Source organism: Atractosteus spatula, unplaced genomic scaffold (genome assembly GCF_055471065.1).
Source record: "Atractosteus spatula isolate fAtrSpa1 unplaced genomic scaffold, fAtrSpa1.hap1 Scaffold_120, whole genome shotgun sequence".
Taxonomy (NCBI): domain Eukaryota; kingdom Metazoa; phylum Chordata; class Actinopteri; order Semionotiformes; family Lepisosteidae; genus Atractosteus; species Atractosteus spatula.
Window position 1 is genome coordinate 68,935 of NW_028296676.1, and position 12,246 is coordinate 81,180.

The following is a 12,246-nucleotide window of genomic DNA, read 5'->3' on the forward strand; positions in this document are numbered from 1 at the left end:
ATTAACACTGCACTGAGAGAGAGGGGTTAATACAGACACACTGACTGAACACTACAGTACATTCACACTGCACTGAGAGAGAGGGGTTAATACAAACATACTGACTAGACACTCCAGTACATTAACACTGCACTGAGAGAGAGGGGTTCATACAGACACACTGACTGACTGGACACTCCAGTACATTAACACTGCACTGAGAGAGAGGGGTTAATTCAGACACACTGACTGGACACTACAGTACATTAACACTGCACTGAGAGAGAGGGGTAAATACAGACACGCTGACTGAACACTACAGTACATTAACACTGCACTGAGAGAGAGGGGTTAATACAAACACACTGACTGGACACTCCAGTACATTAACACTGCACTGAGAGAGAGGGGTTAATACAGACACACTGACTGGACACTCCAGTACATTAACACTGCACTGAGAGAGAGGGGTTAATACAGACACACTGACTGGACACTCCAGTACATTAACACTGCACTGAGAGAGAGGGGTTAATACAGACACACTGACTGACTGGACACTCCAGTACATTAACACTGCACTGAGAGAGAGGGGTTAATACAGACACACTGACTGGACACTCCAGTACATTAACACTGCACTGAGAGAGAGGGGTTAATACAGACACACTGACTGAACACTACAGTACATTCACACTGCACTGAGAGAGAGGGGTTAATACAAACATACTGACTAGACACTCCAGTACATTAACACTGCACTGAGAGAGAGGGGTTAATACAGACACACTGACTGGACACTCCAGTACATTAACACTGCACTGAGAGAGAGGGGTTCATACAGACACACTGACTGACTGGACACTCCAGTACATTAACACTGCACTGAGAGAGAGAGGGGTTAATACAGACACACTGACTGGACACTCCAGTACATTAACACTGCACTGAGAGAGAGGGGTTCATACAGGCACACTGACTGGACACTCCAGTACATTAACACTGCACTGAGAGAGAGGGGTTCATACAGACACACTGACTGGACACTCCAGTACATTAACACTGCACTGAGAGAGAGGGGTTAATACAGACACACTGACTGGACACTCCAGTACATTAACACTGCACTGAGAGAGAGGGGTTAATACAGACACACTGACTGGACACTCCAGTACATTAACACTGCACTGAGAGAGAGGGGTTCATACAGACACACTGACTGACTGGACACTCCAGTACATGAACACTGCACTGAGAGAGAGGGGTTAATACAGACACTTTCTACATTCTACGACATATTTCCAGTCTGCTGTGAGAGAACACATTTTCACAGGTTTGAGAGAAATATGTTTCTGAAAATCACTTCACTCTCAGTTGACAACTGTTATGTCTCTCACAGTGTGGCACTTACCTCTGCCTCTCACACAGAAACACACTGCCACACACACACAAGCTGAAGTAAGTGTCTGGCAGATTTGTGTAGGAAGTGTGTCTGTTGCCATGGATATGAGCAATACTGAGACACAGAGGAGGAAGACGAACTTCCTGGAGGAGAGGTAGAGAGGAGAGAGAGAACAGAGAGAGGAAAGATAGGGAGAGAGAGGGGAGAGGGGAGAGAGAGGGGAGAGAGACTGGACACAGACAGACCTGACTGTCCAGAGAGGACAAGCTCAGTGACCACAGCCTGGACACAGGCAGACCTGACTGTCCAGAGAGGACAAGTTCAGTGACCACAGCCTGGACACAGACACTGGACACAGGCAGACCTGACTGTCCAGAGAGGACAGGCTCAGTGACCACAGCCTGGACACAGAAACTGGACACAGGCAGACCTGACTGTCCAGAGAGGACAGGCTCAGTGACCACAGCCTGGACACAGAATCTGGACACAGACAGACCTGACTGTCCAGAGAGGACAGGCTCAGTGACCACAGCCTGGACACAGAAACTGGACACAGACAGACCTGACTGTCCAGAGAGGACAGGCTCAGTGACCACAGCCTGGACACAGAGACTGGACACAGGCAGACCTGACTGTCCAGAGAGGACAGGCTCAGTGACCACAGACTGGCCATAGAAACTGGACACAGACAGACCTGACTGTCCAGGGAGGACAGGCTCAGTGACCACAGCGTGGACACAGAAACTGGACACAGACAGACCTGACTGTCCAGAGAGGACAGGCTCAGTGACCACAGCGTGGACACAGAAAGTGTACTCATTCCTCTCTTCTCCTCTATCTTCCTCCCTCTTGCCCCCTCTCTCCTCTTCTCTTTCCTCTCTCCCAGAACGGAACAAGCTGCCCAGCCCTGTTGTTGAAGCCGATGCCCTGGCTCCTCTCCAGACACAGCTGGGTGAGACCCTCCAGTCAAGACAGGAGGCTCTTCTTCACACAGAGGGTGGTTGGGGTGGGGAACAAGCTGCCCAGCCATGTTGTTGAAGCCGATACCCTGGCTTCTCTCCAGACACAGCTGGGTGAGACCCTCCAGTCAGGACAGGAGGCTCTTCTTTACACAGAGGGGGGTGGGGGTGGGGAACAAGCTGCCCAGCCATGTTGTTGAAGCCGATACCCTGGCTCCTCTCCAGACATAGCTGGATGAGATCTTGAGATCCATTATTTAGTAACGACCAGACAAGTCAGTGTGGCCTCGTTCACTGGTACCCTGCCTGAAGCTGCAGGTTCACCTGTACAGTATATACCAATTGAACTTCCTACTGGATCTCTCGCAAGGGAACCTTTATTAATCTTCTTCGGGAACAAATCGACACAGTATTCTCTACACATGAGGTCCAGCAAGAGCGCTGTACAGTTTAACACAACATTACTGGACTGCAATTCTCCCCTTCCAATCGCACAGAGCACAGACAGGGAGAAACAACTCTGTCGAAAAAAAGAGAGCAGGCAGGGAAGAAACAAAAAGCGAAAGACCGGTAAGATGCACAAACAGCAAAGGAGTGGGATCTGAATCGGACACACGAATCAAAACAGACGCAGGATTTCACTTCTCGTTGCCCTGGTAACGAAAAAAGAAAAAAGGGCTCGCTAGGGATTGTGGGGTGGCAGAGGTCCGCAGCGCGTTACGTCAGCGCCGCGTCCGTCACGTTTCGTTTCCGCACTTTCGAGCAGGGCTAATTCAGAGAAAGCCGGCCACCGCAGTTAAAAAGGAAAATAAAAAGAGAATCTTATAACACATCGCCGATTCACTTCGGCGGGGGGTCGCATCGGACCAGAACCGGGCTGTCCCGTTCTAAATATGGCCAAACCCAAGCTGATCGTGTTTGATTTAGGTAAGATCTCTCCGACTCCTCCTCTCCGCCTCTGTCAAACCCGAGATGATCGGAGTAGTATTTCGTGCAAAGAAATCTACTTGCCTGTATGAACCCCTCTCTCAGTGCAGTGTTAATGTACTGGAGTGTCCAGTCAGTCAGTGTGTCTGTATGAACCCCTCTCTCTCAGTGCAGTGTTAATGTACTGGAGTGTCCAGTCAGTCAGTGTGTCTGTATGAACCCCTCTCTCTCAGTGCAGTGTTAATGTACTGGAGTGTCCAGTCAGTGTGTCTGTATGAACCCCTCTCTCTCAGTGCAGTGTTAATGTACTGGAGTGTCCAGTCAGTGTGTCTGTATGAACCCCTCTCTCTCAGTGCAGTGTTAATGTACTGGAGTGTCCAGTCAGTGTGTCTGTATGAACCCCTCTCTCTCAGTGCAGTGTTAATGTACTGGAGTGTCCAGTCAGTCAGTGTGTCTGTATGAACCCCTCTCTCTCAGTGCAGTGTTAATGTACTGGAGTGTCCAGTCAGTCAGTGTGTCTGTATTAACCCCTCTCTCTCAGTGCAGTGTTAATGTACTGGAGTGTCCAGTCAGTCAGTGTCTGTATGAACCCCTCTCTCTCAGTGCAGTGTTAATGTATTGGAGTGTCCAGTCAGTCAGTGTGTCTGTATGAACCCCTCTCTCTCAGTGCAGTGTTAATGTACTGGAGTGTCCAGTCAGTGTGTCTGTATGAACCCCTCTCTCTCAGTGCAGTGTTAATGTACTGGAGTGTCCAGTCAGTGTGTCTGTATGAACCCCTCTCTCTCAGCGCAGTGTTAATGTACTGGAGTGTCCAGTCAGTGTGTCTGTATGAACCCCTCTCTCTCAGTGCAGTGTTAATGTACTGGAGTGTCCAGTCAGTCAGTGTGTCTGTATTAACCCCTCTCTCTCAGTGCAGTGTTAATGTACTGGAGTGTCCAGTCAGTGTGTCTGTATGAACCCCTCTCTCTCAGTGCAGTGTTAATGTACTGGAGTGTCCAGTCAGTCAGTGTGTCTGTATGAACCCCTCTCTCTCAGTGCAGTGTTAATGTACTGGAGTGTCCAGTCAGTCAGTGTGTCTGTATGAACCCCTCTCTCTCAGTGCAGTGTTAATGTACTGTGGTGTTTAGTCAGTCTGGATTAACCTGTCTCTCTCTCTTAGATTATACCCTGTGGCCGTTCTGGGTTGACACACATTTTGATCCTCCCTTTTGCAAGGAGAAGTAAGTCACGAATTAAAGGCTTCATGCACTCAGGTTCTCCAGACAGTAACACAGCTGTTTTCTCTTTAACTGACCTGTTTCACTTGCTCTTATTGTCAAAGTGATGAGTAAACTGGAGTCCAGTCGCGTAGCAGCCTGATCCGCTCCAGGTTTTAGAAGTGCTTTCAGGCTGAATGTCTGAGTCCAGGTATCACCCCTTCAGTGTGGACAGTCAGAATGTCTCCCCCTTTCCTGTCAGGGAGGAGGTGCTGGACTCTCGGGGTCACCGCGTTGGCCTGTACCCCGAGTCTGCCGAGGCCCTGAGGTCCCTGCGCTCTCTGGGCTTCACGCTGGCCGCTGCCTCTCGGTGAGGAGACCCCCGTCCCCGTGTGCCTGCAGTAGGGGCCGTATTCCGAGCGCTGCTCCTCTCCCCTCTCCCCTCTCCCCTCTCTCCCCCTTCCCCCTTCCCTGTCCCCTCTCCTCTCTCTCCTCTCTCTCCTCTCTCTCTCCTCTCCTTTTCCCTCTCTCTCCTCTCTCTCTCCTCTCCTTTTCCCTCTCTCTCCCCTCTCTCCTCTCCTTTTCCCTCTCTCTCAGACTCTCTCCCCTCTCTCTCAGACTCTCTCCCCTCTCCCCTCTCCCCCCTCCTCTCCTCTCTCTCCGCTCTCCGCTCTCCTCTCTCTCCTCTCCTTTTCCCTCTCTCCTCTCCTTTTCCCTCTCTCTCAGACTCTCTCCCCTCTCTCCTCTCTCTCCTCTCTCTCTCCTCTCCTTTTCCCTCTCTCTCCCCTCTCTCCTCTCCTTTTCCCTCTCTCTCCCTTCTCTCCTCTCCTTTTCCCTCTCTCTCAGACTCTCTCCCCTCTCCTCTCCCCCCTCCCCCCTCCCCTCTCCCCTCTCCCCTCTCCCCTCTCCCCTCTCCCCTCTCTCCTCTCTCTCAGACTCTCTTCTCTCTGTCTCTCAGGACTGGGGAAGTGAAGGGGGCCAACCAGCTTCTCTCTCTCTTTGGCCTTGACCAGTACCTGTCCTTCAAGGAGATCTACCCGGGGTCGAAGGTCACGCACTTTCAGAGGTGACGTGTTTGGTGGGTGTGGTAGGTCAGGATGACACGATGCCGGTGGTGAACATTGGGATACAGATGATACTGTTGTGTGCTCGTCTCTGTGTGCCCTGTGGTGGACTGGTGTCTGGTGTCTGGTCCAGGGTGTGTGACTGAAATGGAATGTATCTGAATGGTGTTGGTGATATTGATAATGATGTTGTTGTATTGATGATGGTGATCTTGATGGTGATGGTGATAGTGATGATGGTGATAGTGTTGATTATTACGATGGTGAGGATGATGATGGCGTGATGTTGGTGATATTGATAACGATGTTGTATTGGTGATGATGGTGATATTAATGCCGATTATGGTGATAGTGTTGATTATAATGATGGGGAGGATGATGATGGTGTGATGATGGTGATATTGATGCCGATTATGGTGATAGTGTTAATTATAATGATGGGGAGCATGATGGTGGTGTGATGTTGGTGATATTGGTGATGATGGTGATGCTACTGATGATGATGATGGTGTTATCGATATTGATTATGATGTTTTCTGCCTCCAGGCTGCAGCAGCTCTCTGGCTGTCAGCTCTCAGAGATGATGTTCTTCGATGACGAGAGAAGAAACATCAGTGATGTCAGCAAGCTTGGTAACTAGTATAGCTCTGTAAACAGACTGACTGAGGGCCTAACCTCCTTTATCTGTGCCTGTCTGACTGGCAGTCTGTTTCTGCAGCCTCTTCCAACACACAGCACACCTGTGAGTGACAGTCAGGGTACAGCACACCTGTGAGTTACAGTCAGGATACAGTTAGGATACAGCACACCTGTGAGTGACAGTCAGGATACAGCACACCTGTGAGTGACAGTCAGGATACAGCACACCTGTGAGTAACAGTCAGGTTACAGTCAGGATACAGCACACCTGTGAGTGACAGTCAGGGTACAGCACACCTGTGAGTGACAGTCAGGTTTCAGTCAGGTTACAGCACACCTGTGAGTGACAGTCAGGGTACAGCACACCTGTGAGTGACAGTCAGGTTACAGTCAGGTTACAGCACACCTGTGAGTGACAGTCAGGTTACAGTCAGGTTACAGCACACCTGTGAGTGACAGTCAGGGTACAGCACACCTGTGAGTTACAGTCAGGTTACAGTCAGGATACAGCACACCTGTGAGTGACAGTCAGGATACAGCACACCTGTGAGTGACAGTCAGGGTATAGCACACCTGTGAGTGACAGTCAGGGTACAGCACACCTGTGAGTTACAGTCAGGTTACAGTCAGGATACAGCACACCTGTGAGTGACAGTCAGGTTACAGCACACCTGTGAGTGACAGTGAGGTTACAGCACACCTGTGAGTGACAGTCAGGATACAGTCAGGTTACAGCACACCTGTGAGTGACAGTCAGGTTACAGCACACCTGTGAGTTAAAGTCAGGTTACAGCACACCTGTGAGTTACAGTCAGGTTACAGCCCACCTGTGAGTGACAGTCAGGTTACAGCACACCTGTGAGTGACAGTCAGGTTACAGCACACCTGTGAGTTACAGTCAGGTTACAGTCAGGATACAGCACACCTGTGAGTTACAGTCAGGATACAGTCAGGTTACAGCACACCTGTGAGTGACAGTCAGGGTACTGTCAGGTTACAGCACACCTGTGAGTGACAGTCAGGTTACAGTCAGGATAAAGCACACCTGTGAGTTACAGTCAGGATACAGTCAGGTTACAGCACACCTGTGAGTGACAGGGTACAGTCAGGGTACAGCACACCTGTGAGTTACAGTCAGGATACAGCACACCTGTGAGTGACAGTCAGGATACAGCCCACCTGTGAGTGACAGTCAGGGTACAGCACACCTGTGAGTGACAGTCAGGATACAGCACACCTGTGAGTTACAGTCAGGTTACAGTCAGGATACAGCACACCTGTGAGTGACAGTGAGGTTACAGCACACCTGTGAGTGACAGTCAGGTTACAGCACACCTGTGAGTTACAGTCAGGTTACAGTCAGGATACAGCACACCTGTGAGTTACAGTCAGGTTACAGTCAGGATACAGCACACCTGTGAGTGACAGTGAGGTTACAGCACACCTGTGAGTGACAGTCAGGATACAGTCAGGTTACAGCACACCTGTGAGTGACAGTCAGGTTACAGCACACCTGTGAGTGACAGTCAGGATACAGCACACCTGTGAGTGACAGTCAGGGTATAGCACACCTGTGAGTTACAGTAAGGTTACAGCACACCTGTGAGTTACAGTCAGGTTACAGTCAGGATACAGCACACCTGTGAGTGACAGTCAGGTTACAGTCAGGATACAGCACACTTGTGAGTGACAGTCAGGATACAGCACACCTGTGAGTGACAGTCAGGTTACAGCACACCTGTGAGTGACAGTCAGGGTACAGCACACCTGTGAGTGACAGTCAGGTTACAGTCAGGATACAGCACACATGTGAGTGACAGTCAGGATACAGCACACCTGTGAGTGACAGTCAGGTTACAGCACACCTGTGAGTGACAGTCAGGATACAGTCAGGTTACAGCACACCTGTGAGTGACAGTCAGGTTACAGCACACCTGTGAGTGACAGTCAGGATACAGTCAGGTTACAGCACACCTGTGAGTGACAGTCAGGGTACAGTCAGGATACAGCACACATGTGAGTGACAGTCAGGATACAGCACACCTGTGAGTGACAGTCAGGTTACAGCACACCTGTGAGTGACAGTCAGGATACAGTCAGGTTACAGCACACCTGTGAGTGACAGTCAGGTTACAGCACACCTGTGAGTGACAGTCAGGATACAGTCAGGTTACAGCACACCTGTGAGTGACAGTCAGGTTACAGCACACCTGTGAGTTACAGTCAGGTTACAGTCAGGATACAGCACACCTGTGAGTGACAGTCAGGTTACAGCACACCTGTGAGTGACAGTCAGGATACAGTCAGGTTACAGCACACCTGTGAGTGACAGTCAGGTTACAGCACACCTGTGAGTGACAGTCAGGGTACAGCACACCTGTGAGTTACAGTCAGGTTACAGTCAGGATACAGCACACCTGTGAGTGACAGTCAGGGTACAGCACACCTGTGAGTTACAGTCAGGTTACAGTCAGGATACAGCACACCTGTGAGTGACAGTCAGGATACAGCACACCTGTGAGTGACAGTCAGGGTATAGCACACCTGTGAGTTACAGTCAGGTTACAGCACACCTGTGAGTGACTGTCAGGATACAGTCAGGTTACAGCACACCTGTGAGTGACAGTCAGGATACAGTCAGGTTACAGCACACCTGTGAGTGACAGTCAGGGTACAGTCAGGATACAGCACACCTGTGAGTGACAGTCAGGTTACAGCACACCTGTGAGTGACAGTCAGGATACAGTCAGGTTACAGCACACCTGTGAGTGACAGTCAGGGTACAGCACACCTGTGAGTGACAGTCAGGGTACAGCACACCTGTGAGTGACAGTCAGGACACATTGCTGTCTCTGACTTGACTCTGTGGTCTGGCCTCACACCCCTGTATCGCGCTGATCCCTGTCTCTGACAGGAGCTACCATGAGTTACATATCTCCTCTTCTGGCTTTGAACATACATCAGGGTAACAAAGGGACAAGTACAGGCTTACTCCATGCTGAAAAGAGAAGACACACAATGTTTTGGCCTTCTTCACCCGAAACATTCAGCAGGAATAAACCGTGACTTGTTCCTCTTCAGCCTACGCCTGCTGACGCAGCTCCCTGCTCGAGCTACAGGAGGGCTGCGTTTAAAAGCTCAGTGGGCTGGAAGGAGCTGTTCTACATCCCCGCGCGTCTTCCTATACTGCGCGAGAAATACCTTCTTGTCTTAAACTCCAGCTGCTGAAGACACGCGAGATCCCACACGCGCCGTGTCTGAGCGGCTGCTTGCTTTCCGTGGCCTCTTGGCGCCCCTAGTGGCCACACATGGCGCGACGGCAAGGTGTTAGTGCCTGGGAGCTGAGGAATGGGCAGCGCAGTGCGGAGGGGCAGACCGGGTGTCCGTTCACACGCCAAGAACAGGGAGCAAGCTTGTTTTCACCAGACTCTCAATTCAGCTCAGTTCAGTTCAAGGTGCTTTATTCGCATGACCGATGGGTACAATCAGTGTCGCCAAAGCACATAAAAATAATGAAATTCACATGAAACAAAACAAAAAATAGAAGTAAAATAAAATCTACAGACATAGATCTCCCTCTCTCCCTCTCTCCCTCTCTCCCTCTCTCCCTCTCTCCCTCTCGCCCTCTCGCCCTCTCGCCCTCTCTCTCTCTCCCTCCCTCTCTCTCTCCCACTCTCTCCTCTCTCTCCTCTCTCCCTCTCTCCCTCTCTCCTCTCTCTCCCTCTCTCCTCTCTCTCCCTCTCTCTTCTCTCTCTCTCCTCTCAGTTCAGTTCAAGGTGCTTTATTCGCATGACCGATGGGTACAATCAGTGTCGCCAAAGCACATAAAAATAATGAAATTCACATGAAACAAAACAAAAAATAGAAGTAAAATAAAATCTACAGACATAGATCTCCCTCTCTCCCTCTCTCCCTCTCTCCCTCTCTCCCTCTCGCCCTCTCGCCCTCTCTCTCCCTCCCTCTCGCCCTCTCTCGCCCTCTCGCTCTCCCTCCCACTCTCTCTCCCACTCTCTCCTCTCTCCCTCTCTCCCTCTCTCCTCTCTCTCCCTCTCTCCTCTCCCTCCCTCTCTCTTCTCTCTCTCTCCTCTCAATTCAATTCAATTCAAGGTGCTTTATTAGCATGACCGATGGGTACAATCAGTGTCGCCAAAGCAAATGAAAATAATAAAATTAACATGGAACAAAACAAAAAATAGAAGTAAAATAAAATCTACAGACATTTACAACAAAGACATATTATAAAATATTGACATATACTGTAGACAGAAGGAGCATTATTGGGAGACAGACTCACTGTTCCTCAGGCTGTCTCTCCCTCTCTCTCCCTCTCTCCCTCCCTCTCTCTCGCTCTCTCTCTCCCTCCCTCTCTCTCCCTCTCTCCCTCTCTCTCTCTCCCTCCCTCTCTCTCTCTCCCTCTCTCGCAGGGGTGCACTGTGTTCTCGTGGACAACGGAATAACGAAGAAGTTGATTGACGAGGAGCTCGTTAAGTTCTCCCAGCGTCAGCAAGCGTGACTCAGGGGACCCGCCGCCCTGCGATCCATGTCAGTCCCGTCTGGGGATCCTGGCTGGACGATGAAGATGATGAAGATGATGACGATGGTGCTAACATTTTAGGACTGAGAGTGGTTTTAAGGAGCGGTCTGGGACCTGGTTTTATCTCCGCAGGGTGTGGAGGCGCTCGGCGACAGCAGACTGCACTGTACTGGCACTTGTCACTGTAAATTATTCTTCATCAACGTGTAGCGTTTTGCTCTTTCAAGACTCTGTCTGTCCACGGGGGGGCGCTGGAGAGCAGGACCGAGAATGACCTGATGGACGCTGTCTGACCCTGGGACATTCGCTCCCGAGACTGCATCCAGTGGTGTCTGGACTCGGAGAAGCTCGGTAATGTGTAACTTGAGGTACAGTGCAAAAACTGAGAAGAAAAACTTAGCAGAATTTGAAAACAAATTGAACAAATATGGAAGGATGAAGAAATTCACACCGCGACAGCCCTGAATACATTTTAATTGCATTTCTCAAACCTGCCACCAGAGGGGGATGTGATTCCATCATTAAAAATGTTCCGTGTATAATAAGGATGTCTGTATATTCTGGGCCACTCCTTATATGAAGGACGTGAATGCAAACACACTGCACACTCCAGTACATTAACACTGCACTGAGAGAGAGGGGTTCATACACACACACTGACTGGACACTCCAGTACATTAACACTGCACTGAGAGAGAGGGGTTCATACAGACACACTGACTGACTGGACACTCCAGTACATTAACACTGCACTGAGAGAGAGGGGTTCATACAGACACACTGACTGGACACTCCAGTACATTAACACTGCACTGAGAGAGAGGGGTTCATACAGACACACTGACTGGACACTCCAGTACATTAACACTGCACTGAGAGAGAGGGGTTCATACAGACACACTGGACAATCCAGTACATTAACACTGCACTGAGAGAGAGGGGTTCATACAGAGACACTGACTGACTGGACACTCCAGTACATCAACACTGCACTGAGAGAGAGGGGTTCATACAGACACACTGACTGGACACTCCAGTACATTAACACTGCACTGAGAGAGAGGGGTTAATACAGACAATCTGACTGACTGGACACTCCAGTACATTAACACTGCACTGAGAGAGAGGGGTTCATACAGACACACTGACTGACTGGACACTCCAGTACATTAACACTGCACTGAGAGAGAGGGGTTCATACAGACACACTGACTGACTGGACACTCCAGTACATTAACACTGCACTGAGAGAGAGGGGTTCATACAGACACACTGACTGGACACTCCAGTACATTAACACTGCACTGAGAGAGAGGGGTTCATACAGACACACTGACTGGACACTCCAGTACATTAACAATGCACTGAGAGAGAGGGGTTCATACAGGAATACTGTGGAAAATGGAATTCGATAAGCACACAAGCCACTATTTCAGTCCTTTATGTATTGGGTTATTTTTTTAAGTACTGTCTGTTCCAGTCCCGTTGTTTTCCGAAAGCATCTGAAATCTAATGCATGTTCTCGTTAATATTCACATCATATAAG

The 12,246-nt window shown here is 49.9% G+C and overlaps 1 protein-coding gene across 1 annotated transcript; it reads left to right on the plus strand.

Moving 5' to 3' along the window:
- The first annotated feature begins 3,087 nt into the window (after positions 1-3,087).
- Positions 3,088-11,190, plus strand: LOC148809730 (magnesium-dependent phosphatase 1-like). Its single transcript, XM_088909222.1, has 6 exons — positions 3,088-3,267; positions 4,427-4,487; positions 4,726-4,833; positions 5,422-5,529; positions 6,074-6,159; positions 10,591-11,190. The coding sequence occupies exons 1-6, from the start codon at positions 3,234-3,236 to the stop codon at positions 10,677-10,679; spliced, it is 486 nt and encodes a 161-aa protein (XP_088765348.1). The 5' UTR covers positions 3,088-3,233; the 3' UTR covers positions 10,680-11,190.
- Positions 11,191-12,246: the final 1,056 nt, after the last annotated feature.